The 19164-nt window shown below is 38.1% G+C and overlaps 1 protein-coding gene across 5 annotated transcripts in view; it reads left to right on the forward strand.

Moving 5' to 3' along the window:
* The window catches only part of Spef2 (sperm flagellar 2), a 167325-nt gene that overhangs the window by 6430 nt on the left and 141731 nt on the right, over nucleotides 1-19164 (forward strand). For 4 of the 5 annotated variants that reach the window (XM_076551770.1, XM_042261438.2, XM_042261439.2 and 1 more), the window contains exons 2-3: nucleotides 7093-7195; nucleotides 17161-17413. In XM_076551770.1, the coding sequence (XP_076407885.1) occupies nucleotides 7093-7195; nucleotides 17161-17413 (356 nt within the window). The remainder of the gene's footprint in view (nucleotides 1-7092; nucleotides 7196-17160; nucleotides 17414-19164) is intronic. The other variant, XM_076551771.1, reaches the window with a different exon arrangement.

Here is a 19164-nt window from a genome sequence, read left to right on the forward strand (position 1 = left end):
GGGAAGGCTGGGGCCAAAGTGTAAAATAAATAGATGAATTTAAAAAAAAGAAAGAAAGGAAAGGGAAAAAAGGAGAGAGAGAGAGAGAGAGAGAGAGAGAGAGAGAGAGAGAGAGAGAGAGAGAGAGAGAGAGAGAAGGAAGGAAGGAAGGAAGGAAGGAAGGAAGGAAGGAAGGAAGGAAGGAAGGAAGGAAGGAAGGAAGGAAGGAAGGAAGGAAGGAAAGGGAGGGAGGGAAACTAGGCTGATCATGACATGGGAAACAAGCTAGTAAGCAACCACCGTTTGTGGCCTTTGCATCAGCTCCTGCTTCCAGGTGGTTCCCATCCTGCTTGAATTCCTTTCCTGACTTCCTTCAGTGATGGACTATGGATATGGAAGCATATGTCAAATAAACCCTTTCCTCCCCAACTTGATGTTGGTCATGGTGTTTCATCATAGCAATAGCAACCCTAATGAAGATATACAGTTTCAAATTATTTGTATAGATCAGATTAATCATAAAGAGAATCATAGCTAACAGTGCATGTCTCTTGGACTCTTACCGTGGATAAATTGAAAATTCTAAGTAAATTTATTATGTCTATTTTAATACCTTCCATGGTCATAAACATTATTATTGATACTATCAAGGCACACTAAAGAGAAAGCTGCATTCAGGAAGTAAATACCTTTATGTCTTGAAATCTGAAATGGGAATACTAATCTTTAGATACTATTATTTTGTGCCAGAGAAGGCATAACTAATGTGTATTTGAGAAGATGGCAGGTTATCATTGATGATAACTACTGACAACCATGGCCGACATCTGCTAGATACTCAGTAAGCTTTATTTCAGCATTTTCTAGCATTGTGAGTGAGCAAGCTCAATTTTACTAATATAAGGAAGATCTGAGGAATTCTCTGATGCTAATCATTGTAGATTTTATATTATGGGGTGAGAATTTCTTATGGGGAGAAGGCCATCAAACTAAGTATTATTGGAAAATTAACATGATCCATAACTTTGTTTGCCTGGCACACTCAGAGGAAAACACATTTATAGATCAAATTGCTTGTTGTCAATTAGAATGATCTAGTATCAGACAATCCTCAAACCAAGCTGATGTTTAGTTTTTATTATGTTTCAGATGGACACATTTTATCAATATATTGATTAAAATGGGATTAGATTATATTTGCTTCGTACTTCCCACCCCACAATATTTGAGGACGACACAATATTTAAAACTTCCCTCATTTCCTTCTGCAGCTGAAAGCCCCTGAAATTTCAATCACTGTAAATTCTCCTGTTATTAGAGTACACGGTTGCATTGCCACCCAGTATGCACAAGGAATATTGTTCACATGATTTTTAGTTAAATAGTTCAATTTTGGGTTTTATGAATTATTCTAAGCTTGTTTATTATTAACAGTTGGGTTTCCCAAAGGCCCAATTTAGTCTTTCTATGTTGAATATTAATAGTGCTTGAGAATTGCCTTCAATTTTATGGGCATACTTTATTGTTCACTTGGATGGCTTTCGAGACATAGTCTATCATCCCTGCCTTAGATAGCCTAGAACACCTGTCAATCCACCTGTCTCAGCCCCGAGTGCTGGGATTATGGACCTGCACCACCATGCTCAACTGGTTATACTTTATTTAGATACTTTCATAGGTTTGTTTCTTTTTAATCTCAAGTTTTACTTTTTAAAATGGAGCTATATAAATAGTCCTACGGAATACATATTTTATGATGAATTGTGATCCTACCATATTATAAAATAATATGATTTTAGATCAAAAAATGAATCTCAGGCCTTGTCACATGTTCACAGTCCCTGCCAAAACTTGGGCTAAAATTTAATTCCCTTCCTGATGGTGCTCACAGTAACACTGTTGGGATGGCATCCCGATGAGATGATAAACTTGGTCTCTATGAGTGTCCACCTTATGTGCTCACCTTGTACCACATTGGGATGCAGCCAAAAGGCCTTTGCCAGGTTCTGACACTTTGATACTGAACTTTCTCACTTTTAGAAATGTGAGAAAAGACTTTCAATAAGTGAGTATTTTGTGTTGTTCTGCGGCAGTAACATAGAGATCGTTTAGTTCTTCCTTGGTGTATTAATGCATAAATTAAGTCATATCTGAAGAGAGCTTGGTTTACAGTTGTCCAGGTAGGACATTAAACTGGCTGTCTCTAGATCCCTTCCTCTTTTACAAAGTGTCATTAAAGCACATATTTTCTGGTATTTCATTGTCAGGGTCATTAAAAACCATATCATTTCTGGTAGAAATTATTACATCTGTATTTTCTAGCTACTAAGCAGCATTTTCCATTATTAAAACACAGAATCCTTTCACTAGCGATCATAAATGTCAATATACCAAGTTTAAAAAACAGCCAGCATTGTGTAAACCAGAACTAATGCTTTAAGACCAGAGTTTCATGAAAATAATGATGCCAAATATTTTCATAATTGAAATTCTATAACATAGAAATTAAGATTTCATTTCCAATATAAACCTTGAGATTCTGATGAACCCTTCCTTCCATGGAGAAAATTGTAAAGGTCAACCATTTTTGTCATTTGAAGGGAAATTGGTCAAGGTACTCCAGGCAAAAGCCACAGGACACAGCTACAGCTGGATGAAGCAGGCTTATTGAGTGCTTGCAAGGCGAGAATGTGTGCAGGCTCTCTGTGAGGGTGTTAGGAAGTATTTGGGCCCCCAGTGAGTGTTGTTGAGGAGGGTTCCTGGATGTGGCGCTTTATGCTGAGTCTGACCCTCTCAAAAACTAGGAAATTCTCTGATTTTGTTGCTTGATGACATACCCAGCAATGGGGAGAAGCAAGCAGAGTAGAGCAGTGATCAGTGAGAAATCGGCCATCACTAATACTGGTCAGATTTAGGGATGTTCAGTCCCATTCGTGTCCTGGACAGTCTCTTGGTTTTGTCTGAGTTTAGACATAATTACAGTGGGTGTGTTGTCTGATCCACCAGGACCACAAACGAGCCTTATCTGCAGTTAGTATGCTGTGAAATTGGTTATGCTCAACACAAGCAGGCCAAGGTCTTTCTTTCCGTGAGTGCTGGCCAGCTCTGAGGAATGCGAAGAGCTCTTAGAAATGGGCCATTTTCCAGCTGCCAGCAGTGACCTTTATCTCTTTCAAAGGAAAATAAATTTGCTTGATTTTAAAACATGCACTTGAGATGTAGACAGGATCTTCCTTCTTGTCGTAAGGGAGCAAATGCCACTGAGCATAAAGTGACATGGTTTTTTATCTTTTATCTACAATCTCTAAGCCAGAATTGTCTGAAATTTGTTCTTTAATTATTTGGTTGAAATATCTAATGGGAAGTGTTATGGGCTTTTTTAGTGTTTACTTATCTCATTGAATGCAAACAGTCAATATTTTTCTGTACAAATCAACTGATTCTAGATGCTTGACCAGAATGGTGAAGGTATTATAACTGACCCTATGGTGAGCTCACATCTGGGCTTCAGGGCAGTGTCAAATGTTTGCTTTCTGGTCATTGAAATACACTTTGGAGAAGTGTTCATGCAACATCACCATTGAAGATCTGTTACTCAGTGTGGAGTCTGTACAGCTAACATGACCCATCTTTTTAGAAGAGTGTAATCATGATAATAAAATCACTGCAGAGCACATTGTGAATCAGTCATGACTCCAGGCACTATATATGCAATGCTCATATAATTCTCAAATCATTCTTTATGGCCGAGGATACAGTCTTCCTCTTTTACACATAAAAAACTATGGATGTTCAATTAGGTAAGGTTAAGTGGCATGTACACAGACCAGGAATAAAACAAAGTCCCTTCTTCCAGATCCTTCGCTACCAGTTTGGACTGTGGATGGCTTTAAGTGTTTTCTTCAACTAGCACTGGTCCACATTGATAGAGAAGTGCACAGGCCATCTCACCTGCTACTTGAGCATAACAGATCTATCACAGAGGATGACATTAAAGATTTTATCACATGTCAATTTCAGTGATGAGCACCAGACCTATGGCTTGCATGGTTGTAGGTGAGGCTGAGTTTCTGCTAAACAACCTCAATCCCAGATGAAAAATAAACTGTCTTAAAGATGAGTAGTGACCCATATACATTTCTTATACTATTTACTGTCCATTGTCCTGGAGTCAACTTGTCACTTCTTCACATTGAAAATGACAACTGGTAGTACAATTAATTCAGGGAGGTGGTTACTATGGAATTAGTCATATTGCTTAGTGATACTGAATGGGAGGAAAATAGCACATCCAGGAACTCACTTGGTAGTCCAGGCTGGCCTCGAACTCACAGAGATCCGCCTGCCTCTGCCTCCCGAGTGCTGGGATTAAAGGCGTGCGCCACCACCGCCCGGCTCCTATTTTTCTTACTATGCCTCTCCCTGATTTACCCTTTACCTACATTGTTCCCTTTCTCTTTGGCTTGTTATGTCTTGTAGGGATATGTCAATTAAGAGGACAATGTGGAATGAATTGATAAGACATTGCTCCCTTTCAATCTACATATCCCTAATGCCCATGCTTTTCTTCCCTGTTCCTTTCTTTGCTTGTTTGCATGTATTCTTTCCTGTTTTTTTTCCATTTTGTACTAACTTCTTTGTTGATCTTACCATTTAATATATTTTTTCAGTGTGATCTTCATGCTGACACCATAAATCTGGTCCTTTATGCATGAGAACCCGCTGACCAACGTTTTATATTATTTTTATTATGAATTATTCTGACAGCAAGATAAATAACTGATTACTCCTTCTTTGACTTTATGCCATAAACACCTCTATTTTATCTATATTGGAGTTGCATAATTAATATTCTAGGTCATTTCAAAGGAAGTGGATTGCATTTTTAAGCAAATCATGTTTGTAGCAAATACTTTGCTACTGCCCATTTATCTGCTGTATCAAGGGTGACAGAATACTATTAATCTATATCCTACTTATTTGTGGGCTGAATTCCAGGCATTGGATTGGCTTAAATAAGCACAAAGCTTAAATAAGTACAGGGAACAGCAGTCAAGGGAGGAGACAGAGTAATAGCTTCTGAACAGAAAGCAGTGTGCTTAAAAATTGAACCAAAACTCCAAAGAGCTAGGACTTGGAAAAAAGATATAGCTACAATCTGACAATGGCTCTAGGTCAAATGGCTTCCGAGACTAGGGATGGATTACAGAAGAGGCTAGCAAGGAAACTGAAAAGAAAGATGCAATTAGCAATAGAGATAGAATGGCCATGGAGGAGAGGGTGGCAGCTGAACCAGGGAACGGCTCTGGTGCATCAGGAGATCTTCAAGGGCATAGAAAGTAACAGCAGTATAGGAGGAAATGTTAGCACAGTCTGTTCTAATGAGGAAGTAAAACGGGATTTTATCAGCTTTAGATAATCAAAGAATCATATCAGATGGAACTTTCATTCAATGAAAGATCATGCCAGTCATCACAAGGTTCTTCGATGGCATCACAAGTATTGCCATGTTAAGGACAGTGGGTCCCTTGGTTATGAAGGACAAGCTTATTTCATAGAGGTAGTATGTAGTATGAATTGTGAATTGTCATCCCAGAAGTGTGCACTTTTTATGGAAAATTTTTCAAGGGCAAATGGGACTGATTGGGAGCCTAAATCTATAAACTTCAAATGTGTTCTGTGATGAATATCTTTAAAACAACAATCAAACTGGTCTCTTGAGAGCAAGCTTACTTAAGGCCACTAATCAGTACCAGACCTGCCACTTTAGAGGAAATGTCCATAAAGAAAAGGTATTATGATGTTGAATCACCATAAAATTGGAATATCATTCAGATTAAGTACTATGAGAACAAATATCAAGGAATTTTATATAAAATTGTGTGCTGGGGTCAGATATGAAAATACTTATGGTTGGCATAGAGTTCCCTAAGTGAGGCCTTTGAGAGGAGTGTGGCTCATTCCCCTACTACCAACCTCTTTGCATCTATACTTAAGGACATTTTTAAAGAAAGAATAATTAAGGACATGTGATCTTTGTTTTTCTATATCTGTCTTGCCTCTGTGTAATAGTTTCCAGTTTCATCCATTTACCTGCAAATCCCATAATTTCATGTTTCTCTACTGCTGAAGAGAATATTGTCTAAATGGACCCTATTTTCATCCTCTATTCATCATTTGAAGGACATTTAGGTGGTTTCCATTTCCTAGACTATTGTGAATAGATTGATGAGAAAGTAACTAGAACAGGATGTGGAATCCTTCAGGAATATACCAGGGAATGGTATAGTCAGGTCTTATGGAAGATACAGTCTTGGGTTTTTGAGACTTCTCTGCACTGTTTTACCCAGCGGCTGTGCCAGCCTGCAGTCTCTCCAACAATAGCTAAAGGTTCACCCTTCCCCATGTCCTCATCAGCATTTGTTGCAAGTCATTTTGTTGACCTTAACCATTCTGACTGCAGAAAGATGAAATCTCAAAGTGGTTTTATTTGCATTGCACTAATTATTAAGGGTGTTGAATACATTTAAAAATATTTATTCTTAGCCATCTTTTTTTCCTTTGAGAACTCTGTCCTGAGGAACTGCCCTCATTCCATTGCACTTCAACTGGATGGTGTTGACCTGTCTGAACCGTGAAACAAGATTCCTATTGTGTCCATAAAGGATTATTTTTAAGACTATGGATGATTCTAGTACATTTCCCTCTACTTTACAGGTTAAATTAAATCTATATTAAAAAAATTAGATTGCATCTCAATTAGACAGAATGTACTATCGCTGTAGGTTGGAGACATTGCCTACGTATTTAGAGCACAGTTTCGTAAAATAACTTGACAGTTGTTTTAGATTAAGGTTATTTATTAATTGTATTGTGTTTTGTTTAATGTTAATTAGAAAAAATTCTACTTCTTTTAAAATTTTGTTTACCATCAACTACTGGTTTATCTTTGGGGATAACAATAATGTCTACTGTTAAACCTTTTACATTGGTTATTAAAAGATGTTTCTATAAATATATTCAGGACATGGTGTGTGCGTGCTCAGTTATGCTGGTTTGATTACATACATCACACTATAATTTACTATTTTATTTCAATGTTTTAAAATTCAGGTCCCAAGTCATTTGCAAAGGCATTTTCAAATGGCTATCTAATTGGAGAAGTTCTGTACAAGTTTGAACTTCAGAGTGATTTTTCAGAATTTTCAGAGAGCAGGTTAGTAAAGTTATTCTATTCGTCAAAAAAAAAGTCAATATTTTTTGGCATTTAGACCTTTGTTGTCTCCAGAATACAAAGGAGAGGAATGAATGTGTTTGCAACAAGACTGCTTCTGTAGGAAAGTCACAATTTTATTCCTTCTATACCTCTGTAGTCCTAGCCCAGATTTCTCCTTTCTTTTGTTATTGCAGTGTTCTTTCTTGTTTTGAGATTTTTATTTATTTTCATTTTATGTGTACAAGTGCTTGCCTGTATGTCTGTGCACCATATGCATGCAGTGTCCACAGAGACCAGAAGAAGTTGTCAAATCCCATGAGACTGGAGTTACAGATAGTTGTGAGCTGCCATGTGGGTGCTGGGAATCAAACCCAGGTCCTATGGTAGAATAGCCAGCGTTATTAACTCCCAAGTCATCTCTCCAGACCTGATTCTTCCTTCATTAAAGGATAGAAACAGAATGCAATGTAGTTTCCTTGATGATCAATCAGTATTATTGTGCTTTAAAAATATACAATAAGACTTAACTGTTAATAAAAGCACACAATTTGTCTTAACAGTCATATTGAAATATAATTTTAGGCTGTAATTTGTCACTTGAAAGTTTATGGCTCAGTGTGATTGGTTTTAGTATAGTTACATATTTGTGATACTGAGGCCCTGGTGCCTGTAAGCTTCCAGTCTCTGGATTTTCCAGCTACCCATGGTGCTTACCAATGGAGTAAAGAAATATGTCAGAAAAAGGACACATTTTGTTTGGCTTTTCCTACTTAAGATCAAGTCTCAAGGCTCATCTGTGTGCCTCATTTTCATTACTACTTACTTGTGGGAAATTTTCAATTCCATGGGTATAACATGCCACATTTTGTTTATCTGTAGATAGATAATTTGAGCTTTTTTCACTGGAGTTATTATTTATAATGAATGTTGTATTGTGCATGGTTATATTCTTATTCCCTTTGAGTATTTATTCCTCTTGACTATATGACTAGGGGTGTCATTGCTGTGATACATATATAAGTATATAATCATATATACATCATGTATACATCATAAAAGCACATATAAGCTGTTTGATAAAGCAGCCACACTGTTTAAATCTACAGTAGCAGCCTGCAAGGGTTTCAGTTTCACTACATTCTCATCAACAGTTGTGATTGCCTTTCTCCATATTGTTTTTGTTGAAAATTGACTTTTTCCATACAATATATTCTGATTACAGTTTCCCCTCTGCTACTGTTTGCACTTCCTCCCCATCTCTCCTCTCTTCATAGCCATCCTAATAGGCTGAACGTGTAGTGCATTATGATTTTAAATCACGTTTTCCTGATCTCTAACGATGTTAAATATCTTTACATCTTATTATTCATTTATTCATCTTCATTGATGTAATGTCTATTTTGATAGTCTACTTGTTTTTAAATCAGATTGCATTCTTGTTGTTTTATGTTATTTTCATATTCCAAGGTAAGTTTGTTGTCAATAAATGATTTGCAAATATTTTTTCCATTGCATAACTTAAATTGTAACTTTGTTATGATGTCCTTGAGGTATTTTTTTTTCCATTTTGTTGGATTGTGGTTTTGGCGTTTTGAAATTGCGCTCATTTCTTCTTGTTTTTGTTTTTCTTCTTACTGTTCTGTGCCTGAATAATTTCAGCTGATATACCTTTGGGTTTTTTTTTTTTTATTCTTTCTTCTGGCCATTTATACCTGTGGTTGAACTCTTGCGATAAGTGTTTCATTCCTGAGTCTTGGTCACTGCTAACCACACTAGTTGGACCAACTTTCGGTAGTAATTCTAAACTCTAAAATTGTATTTGGTTCTTATTTTTGTAATTCTTATTTCTTTATTGTTGAGAGTTTTTCCTCATTCTTTCTTCTAATTAAAAAATTTCTTTTAGCTTTTGAAAATATTTTAATATCCCTTCTAAATTATTTTTGTAGGCTTTGTCAGAGAGCTTCTACTGGGTCTTTTTCTTACATGTGATCTATACTTTTTTGTTTATCTGCATGTGTGATAATTATTGAGCACTGAGCATAGAAAATAATATAGTATACTGTCTTAGTTACTTATCTATTGCTGTGAAAAGGCACCAGGCCCAAAGCAACTTTTAAAAGGAATAGTTTATTTTAGACTTCTAGTTCTGGAAGGATAAGAGTCCATCACTACTACAGTGGGGAGCATGGCAGCAGGTAGGCGGTCAAGCATGATGCTGGGGTAACAGCTCAGCACTCACATCTTCATCCACAAGCAACGAGCTGGTAGACTTAACTCAAAATTGAGTAAGTCTTTTGAAACCTCAAAGCTGGATCCCAGTGGTCACACCTCCCATTCCTCTGTAAACAGTCACCAACTAGGGACTAAGTATTCAAATGCCCAAAACTTGTAGAGGAACATCTCATTCAAAATACCAGATTTCTGCAGTTTTGGCTGTTGTTGCTGTCTGCTGTGGATGCAATTTTAGCGACTTTTTGTTTCCTTAATGACTTTGGGGGACACATTCTGTAAAGCCCCTATTCCTCACTGTATTCAGTACCTACATCCTCTACCTGATAACTTAGTGATCAGCCAGTGCACATTTTGAACAGTTAGTCTGCCTTTGCTGAGTGATTGTGAAAGTGTTGAATCATGTTTTGCTTTGGAAATATCCGTTTCTGCCTTGGTCATCACTTCCCGTATTAACACCTTAACCAGGTCAGAGACATGAGATGTTTTGAATACCTCAAGTCTTCTCCAGGAGCCCATGCTCTTGCACACATGTATGTTGCCTTGTAGATCATTGCTTGGGAACTACAAGAACTTCTGACTCAGCACAGCTCATTCTTAAATCTCTCTAGTTTTGAGAAAGCCCTTGTTTAGCGCAGCTGATAGCACCATGCCAGGCAGCTAGAATCTTGCATATGTGCCACTAATTACTCTCTACTAATACCCTTGGAATATGACTTTACCCAATAAGTAATCTTTATGACAGATCAAATAATGACAAATCCACAAAAAAAAAAAAAGGATTTTTCTACAGCACTGTCAGGCAGGTCAGATAGTGGCAGTGCTTGAAACATAGGATCTTTGTTGAGGAGCTTTCAGATCTGTTTGCCTTCTCTGCTGATTGCTGGATTTTATAACTACTGCTGCTGTATTTGGAGACTGCCTTGGAATTAAAAGGAAAAGGGGGATAATGAAATGACAAAAAAAAACTATTATAGAGATCAAGTACCATGTTCATTTATTTTTAATTTTAGAAAACCTTATACAATGTATTTTGATTGTATTCTTTCCCATCCATCTTCTTCCAGATGCTGCCACACCAACCCAACTTCAAATTCCTTCTCTCTTAAAAACAATAACAGAAAGAACACATACCAGAAAATATAGTATTCATTTTGTGTTAGTCAACTGCTTCAGAGCGTGAGCTGCCCTGGAGTATGTTGATGGACCAGTGTCCCCCAATTGAAGCAAACGGATTTTCGCTCTCTTAGCAGCTGTCCGTAGCTTCTTGTTAAAGTGGGGCACTGTGCCTGCTTCCTTTTCTCCATGCCGGGCTTTTGACTTGATTGACCTTGTGAAGGTCTTTTGTCACAGACTCGGTGAGTTCATATGTAAACCTGCAGCAATGTGTCCTGGAAACAGGGTTTCCTTGATGTTGTCCACAACCTCTGTGTCTTCCACTCCTTCTGCATCATGCTCAGCGTGGATCAATGAGCACTGAGGAAGAGGTGTGATAAAGACAATTAATTGGGGGCTGAGTACTTCAAAATCTCTCACTTTCTTTGCATTGTCCATTTGTAAGTCTTTGTAGGAATTGCCATCTTCTGCAAGAAAAAGAGCTTCTCTGATGAGGCTTAAATGATCCATCAGTCTATGGGCACAGCAATGTCATCAGGAGTAATTTTGTTGCTGTGCTCATTTAACAGAAGAATAGTAGTACGTTTCCCCCTGGGCTCATGACCTAACTCACCCCAGGTTCTTGCCCTCATTAACAGTGCCAGTTTGCATGAAATCCCATGAAGTAGTCCTTAAAACCAATTTTAAAAAAAAAACAAAACAGTGACTTCTTCCCCTATAGTATTGTTGTCACTATTGCCCCAGTGGGTGTGTCTTGTGGGCGTGTTCTTAAATAACTTCTTTGAATTGTTGCAAGTCCTTGTCTGATCTCTGATTTTCACAGTTCTGAAAGGGTGATTTGTAAAATTTTTGTCTGAGGTCTTTTGGTCTTAAAGCAGGTAAATTATTGAGTTATTCATTCTGCTGCTGCTGCTGCTGCTGGTGGTGGTGGTGGTGGTGGTGGTGGTGGTGGTGGTGTGTGTGTGTGTGTGTGTGCGTGCGCGCACTCATACACATGTATATGGTATGCCCAAGGACCATCTTAGTTCTCCTTCCGTTCCTCAGGAACAGTCCACCTTGCTTTTTGAAATGCTCACTGGCTCCAGAGCAGGAATGCTTAGCTATTGAGCCCCAGGGTTCCTCCTGCTTCTGTCTCCCCAGCACTGGAATTACAAGTGTTGGGCGCCTGCCTCATCAGTATTTTCACATGAATTCTGACAGAGGAACCCAGCCAGATTCTCATGCTTGAATGCAAGCACTTCTCTTCTCCCCTCCCATTCTCAGTAACCTAACACAAATCACTTTTCACCGACACTTCCCACTCACACATTCCCATGATAAAACTGTGCCAAAAGATATCTGATACATTCTCTTCATAGGTGACTCATTTCTTCATAAATCTAGCAGTTGTACAGGAAGGAATCATATGACACAGCAGAAGCCATAGATTGTAAACATTTTCATACCATTGAGCATATTTTTGTGCCCCCTCCCATCTTTCTCTCTCTCTCTCTCTCTCTTCTCTCTCTCTCTCTCTCTCTCTCTCTCTCTCTCTCTCTCTCTCTCTCTCTCTCTCTCTCCTCTCTCTCTCTCTCTCTCTCGGTGATCCTTCCCAGCTCATTTCTTAAGCTTCTAGAACATAGGGATATTTCAGTCAATAAAGCAAAACAAAAAACAACAACAATAAAAACACACTGTGCCCGCATTCCTCTCCCTCATGGCATCCTGGGCAAGTTTTTCACCGTTGTCCTCAGCTGCTTCCTCTGCCTGACCTCCTAGTCCTGTGTCCCTTTTGTTACCACCTTTACCTCTAGCCCAGCCTCCCAGGTGTGCTCATACTCTCCTTTCATCTTCTGTGCCGTCAGATGGTCTCATGCACACAGGCTGTTCTATAGTTACCTGCGTGCAGCCAGACTTCCAATACTTCTGTTTATCACTTTATGTACTTTAGAAACTCGTATCACACAGTTACATGTTTTTGTACCATTTTTCTTGGTTCCAGTTTCTTTGTGATTCAAACATCACATATTCAAATCCCTTCACGTTAAGGATACCCCATTATTTTTCTCTACATCTTAATGACCTAATAGGCCCAACTTCAAGTTAAGAGAAATTTCAGTTATTATTATTATTTGGAATTGACAAATGTCTGAGTCTCTAGGTAAATTCTAAGAGGGTACACATTTCGAACATCTTGCCCACTAATAGAACCCTACCTGAAATTTGTCTGGTCTGCACACACACCATGTATTTTTGTTTCATCATGCATTGTCTTTGTTACTTTTCTATTGCTATAAAGAAACACCATGTTCAAAGTAACTTAGAAAGAAATTTGCTGGGGTTCACAGTTGCAGAGGGTTAGAGTCCGTGATTATTATGGCACGACAGAGAGCGTGGCAGCAGGCAGGCTGGCATGGTGCTGGAGCAGTAGCTGAGACCTTACATCTCTATCCACAAGCATGATGCACAGAGAAAAGAAAGAGAAGGAGGGATGGGAAGTTAAGCTAAATAATAATGGTGTGGGTTGGTAAAGCCTCAAAGCCCAGCCTCAGTGACATGCCATCTCCAATAAGTCCACACCTCATAATCCATCTGTCTTAGTTAGGTTTCTATTGCTGTGAAGAGACACCATAACCACAGCAACTCTTATAAAGGAAAATATTTAAGTGAGGTGGCTTAAAGTTCAGAGGTTCAGTCCATCATCATCATGGTAAAACATGGTGGTGTGCAGGCAGACATGATACTAGAGAAGTCACTGAGAGTCCTAAACCTTGTAGGCAACAGGAAATGGTCTGAGTATCACAGTGAGCAAAGCTTGAGCATATATGAGACCTCAAAGCCTGCCTCCATAGTGACAGGCTACCTCCAATGAGGCAACACATACTCCAACAAAGCCATACCTCCCAATAGTGCCACTACCTTTGAGGGTAATTTTTGTTCAAACCACCATACCATCCCAAACAGTTCTGCCATCTGGGGACCAAACATTCAAATATATGAGCCTATGGGGGCCATTCTAATTCTAACCCAGGCATGTATCTTGGCATATTACTATTCTTTCACTTTTTCCATGAAAAACTCTAATTCATTTTTAGGGTCCAACTAAAAGTCCACCCTTCTTTAAACTTCTTAATTTTGCCAGCAGATTTTGCTCTTTGTCTTCTCTCTGTTCTAATGACACTTAGGTGATACTTTTCCTTATCATATTAAGTTATGATTATTTGTTTGTGTCAGTTCTTATTGGAGTAACTGCTAAAGATAGGTGTCCAAAATTATTGGAAAATGACCTAACGAATGTTAGCTGCTTGTGCTGGTTAGGTTTTGTCAACTTGACAAACACTGGAATTGCCTGGGAAGCCAGCACCTGAAGAATTGCCTCTATCAGATTGGCCTGTGAACATGTCAGTGGGACATTTTCTTTATTAATTATGATGCAGGAGGACCAAGCCCACTATGAGTAGTTCCACCCTTAGGCACCTAGCTAGGATAAGAAAGCAAGCTGAGCATTCCATAGAGAGCAAAGCAGTGAGCAGCACTCCTCAGTTCCTGTCTTCATTCCCCTACTGTGACTTCCTCAATAATGTCCTGTGATTTAGAAAGTGTAAGGCAAATAAAATTCCCCCCCTAGTTTGTTTTTGGTCATAATGTCTATTACATCAACCAAAGTAAACTAGAACACTCTTCAAATATATTGAAATATCCTTAAAGTTGCACTCAAGCATTATCCCCACCCTTGGTAAATTTACAATATTATCTCCATAATGAAAAAAATCAGCATCACAATCTATACCTAAATGGCCATAGATATTTTAAAGGACCATCCCAATCTCATTTCTCATGCAATATTTTAGGTACATAGTGCGTCTTCCACAGCTACATTCTTTGCCCATGGTTTCAAGCAAAGGCTGAAAATATCCAGGGAAATTCCTCTGTAATCAAGAGAAGAATTAAACTATAGGAGAGTATGAACTTAATTTATATGAAAATACTATTGCTATTTTATTAGTAGATTTTGACATTCATGGGGGTCCTTGGAAGCAATGCTGTGTGGATACTGAGGTGTGGCAGCTCCAAACTAACAAGCCATGGAGAGCAAGCCAGTAAGCAGCACCCTGCCATGGCTGCTGCATCACTTCCTGCCTCCAAGTTCCTCTCTTGACTTCCTTTAGTGAAGGACGATTATTTGGGTGTATAAGATGAAAATAAACCCTTTCATCCCCAAGTTACTTTTGGTCATGGTGGGTTTTTTTTTTCAGAGTAGTAGAAATCCTAAGACAAGGTATATGATCACGAGGTATGCAGTTTGTCTAATATCTTTATTGTGGTCGGAAATGAAAATTATAAATTGTATACCGCTAAAAACATGAAGTTACATGTCTTAGGAATGACTCACTTTTAAGAACAACTTGCCCAACTCTGAGAGGATTCTTTGCTTTAAAGCCATGTTAGTTTTGCCAAGGCAGATCAGTTAAAAGGAAAACAAATAAGAAGTAAGGAAATACCTTTCAGAGGGTAGCTGTTCTCATGTTGAGAGGAAGTGTGTTATGTTGCTTGGTGGCATGCAGCAGAAGAGACTTAAGTCCCTTAGCAAGCAAAGAGTGGAAGCAGAGGGCAAGGAAACTTTTCCCAGTGCACGTTCCTTATTCCCGCAGAGGTCATCATTTGCATCATATGCTCTGTCTCCAGAGCAAAGATGTCCCAGCTGTTTTGCTGTATGCAAAAACAAGAGCTGGTTATTCTACTCTGCTGGCTGTGCAGATGCCTTAACAATCACAGTTTTCCTGGGGTCCTTCAAGTTGTGTTCCTCAAAATTTGACTTACTGGGAATTTAGAATATTCATTAAGTCTTCCAGGGAGGATTGTTGTTATATACCAGGTAGTTGCACTAGTTCATTAACGCCATCTTAAAAACAAACAGTAAGCCAAACTTATATAATGTTAACAGGTAAACACTATGTTCAGGAAGCTATGTAAACCAAGTGAGAGGCAGGGGGTCAGTTCTTTTGGCAGTAGGGATAAGCTTTGAAAAAAATGGAAAAGATTAGTGATTGCTTTTGTATTCTCCCTTCTGTATTACAATGTCTCTAAATATTGCAGTCCAACATACAACACAGACCTAAGTTGGAGAGATAACTGTCTCCGTTTTTCTGAATATGTATGGTAGGTAAGGTACACGAGACTCTGCACACCTTTTGCACAATCACTCAAATATATGGCAGCTCTGGATTCTGAGTAACAACTTTTAGTAATGAACTTTGAATTGCATTCAAGTATACTCTATACGCTTTTTTGTATAAGATAAGAAGAAAACAGGTCAAACGCTCAAACTGATAAGTGTATCTGGGTTGATAATAGAGTCACATCAGTTATAATGCATTGAATATCTGTCCCTCCTGTCGTCAGATTCATTAAGCATGAACAACCACAGACCATTTCAGACTTCTGAAGCAACATATCAATTGTATTGCTTTTGATTTAAATATATTTCTCATTAACTATGAGCACCTAAAAAGTGACAACTACATCTTATTCATTTTAATACTTTGATAATTTTTTAATTTAATTATTTTTTGTGTGTGCACCAAATGAATGACTAATGTCTATGTAGGTCAGAAGATGGCACTGGATCCCCTGAAATTGGAGTTAGAGATAGCTGTGAGCTGACATGCATGTTCTGGGAGACAGACCCATGTCCTCTGGAAGTACAGCAAGTGATTGTGAGATATCTCTCTAGCCCCATATGTCAATAAACCTTTGTAATTAATTAAAGTTAATAAATAGTCAGGCAGTGGTGGCGCACGCCTTTAATCTCAGCACTCGGGTGGCAGAGGCAGGCGGATCTCTGTGAGTTCAAGGCCAGCCTGGTCTACAAAGTGAGTCCCAGGAAAGGTGCAAAACTACACAGAGAAACCTTGTCTCGGAAAACAAAAAAAAGAAATAAATAAAATAAATAGGTATACCCTCATTACCTATTGTTATTTAATGAAATGCTAATTGAGAGAGTAAAATTAATTCATTAGTTTCATAAAGTTTGAGGCTATGTTGAAATTCAATCATTAATAATAAATAAAATGTCAAATTATAGAGTCTTTTGCACCTCAAAGAATTACTATAAACCACATAGAGAAGGGTAACATAATGGAATCCATAGATAATATCATTTAATTAAAAATTATAGACAGTGTCTGAGAGGATCATTGTTAGGCTTGTCAATATAAAATTTAGGACTAATTTAAGATTTTAGCAATAATAAATGATAACTCAATGCAATGGGCATTTGTATTGTAATTTTGCCTTTAGAATAAAATGTAATTTTCAAAACTGTAGTCTTTTTATCCACTTAGAGAAATGCATTTGTCTGTTTTTGTACTTACTTCCTATGTAAAATCTTATTGTCAGTTTGCAACATAAAATATATAAAATTAATGAATTTTAGATTCTACAAAATAATAAAGTTCAGGTAAACATAGCCAATGGGAAAATGTCTTCATGCATTTTCAAAACTGAATCATTTAAGAAAAAGGAATCATTTAAGGGTTGTGGGATATTTCACAGTGTTGTGTCCTAACAGTACTTCTGACATTTTGTGTTTGTTTTTAATTCTATGTTAATGTATATTATGAACATATTGTCGCATTTAGGGGTTCAACTGCCAAACTTAATAATTTCTCCCGCTTGGAGCCAACACTTCACCTGCTGGGTGTGCAGTTTGATCAGAATGTGGCCCAAAGCATCATCACAGAGAAGCCAGGGGCAGCAACAAAACTTCTCTATCAGTTGTACATTGCTCTTCAAAAAAAGAAGAAAACCGGGCTGACTGGATTAGAAATACAAACCATGCAACCCCAGACAAACATAAGGCTTCAGGAACTCAGAAGTGAGGCTTTTCGAGAGGTGGGTACATAAAGAGACCTAATAGGTATTGGATGTCATTATTATTCTGGAAAAAGGTGGTGTAGCCAATTGGCTGTGAGATTGTAGTCTTGGGGAAACTCCATTGAAGCTACTTGTATCATTGGCCATTCCAGGTGTTACTTTATGCTAATATTTTCCATTTGTTTATCTACCCCTTCTGTCTTCCTGTTTCCTCTCCACACTACAGATACTTAGTATCCAAGTCTCTTCCTACTTCCCAGTATGTTTTCTCTCTTATGAGACTGTAATATGATTACATCATTTCTCCTTTCCCTTTCCTCCCTCTAAACTGTCCAATATACCCCTCCTTGCTCCCTTCTAAATTCATGCCTTCCTTATTTTTCACCTATTGTTATTACATATATATATGCATCCAAATATTATATATTTTATATATATTATATATATGCATCCAAATATAACCCGCTGAGTCTGCACATAAACCAACCAGTACTTTCTATGTCCTCCTTCCCCTGCCTGTCTCCTGCTATTACGTCGGCTCAGATTTCTTTAGGGGCCACTGCAGGAACCTGCTAGCATGTCTCCTGTGCATCAGGCTTTCTGATACATAATGAGGTTCTTCGACACAGACTTCCATTTTGTATATATTGTATCACCATCTGAAAATGAACTTTGCATTGACTAAACAATCTCAACACTGCCTCTCTGTATTACTCAGCACAAAGTCTATTTCATTTATGTTCATTGAAAGTATCCTTGAACATGTCTAGACTATTCCTGCCCTTTCTTCCACCCAAACACCCCAATCTTATCTCTCCTCCGTCCCAACATTCCTTTCCCATCCCTGCTGTTGACCCAGCTCAAATGGATTCTTTCTTTGTGACTACTAGTGCACATGTGTTAACCTCTTGGTGCCTACCCTACACTGCTGGCTAACTAGTCCTTATTGGTTAGTCATATGATCTTAAAGTCTGAGTACTTCAAATTCAAGGAAAATGCCTGGTAAATACTGGAGCATTTTAAATTTGCAGAAAATGTATTTTGATGAAATTTTAGCACTTTTTAGTTGGCAATCTCTCCAGTGCCTTTTTCTTTTCTCTCTCTTTCTTTCTTTCTTTCTTTCTTTCTTTCTTTCTTTCTTTCTTTCTTTCTTTCTTTCTTTCTTCCTTCCTTCCTTCCTTCCTTCCTTCCTTCCTTCCTTCCTTTCTTTCTTTCTTTTTCTTTTTTTTTTTTTATTTTGAGATGAGTGAAGTGGAAGGTCAATGTTTCCAGGCTTCTGGATTAGTAGTCAGTGCTGCACTCACACAAAGCCTTAAATGGAAACAGGAACACTTTACATTTTAATTTACAAAGTAACAATGGCATAACAGATGAGAGAGCTACCTCCATTTTCAAATTGCTCTATTAAGCTGGTCGTAAAGTAAACTGAGACTCCATGGGCAGGCTAGGTACTAGGTTAGGCGTAAAGCTAAGTAACTCAATGCTGGATTCTTCTTCAAGAATAAGCTTGGTAAACTCAATTCATTCACTGAGAAACTTTTAATGCTGTTTCCCCAGCTGTATAAGCAAGAATGATTATTTCTGCCTGCCATGACACTGGACTTTTGTGTAGCTTAAAGAAGACAATATACAACCAACAGTAAAGAACTTCCAGAGTCAGGCATCCATTGTGTAGATATTTATTGAGTCCCCATTTCATGCCAAGCACTTGCAAGTGAATAACATTGGGAAAGCCCCAACCCACTTCATCTTTGCATGCTACAAAGGGA

Source organism: Peromyscus maniculatus, chromosome 15, assembly GCF_049852395.1.
Source record: "Peromyscus maniculatus bairdii isolate BWxNUB_F1_BW_parent chromosome 15, HU_Pman_BW_mat_3.1, whole genome shotgun sequence".
In the NCBI taxonomy this organism is placed as follows: domain Eukaryota; kingdom Metazoa; phylum Chordata; class Mammalia; order Rodentia; family Cricetidae; genus Peromyscus; species Peromyscus maniculatus.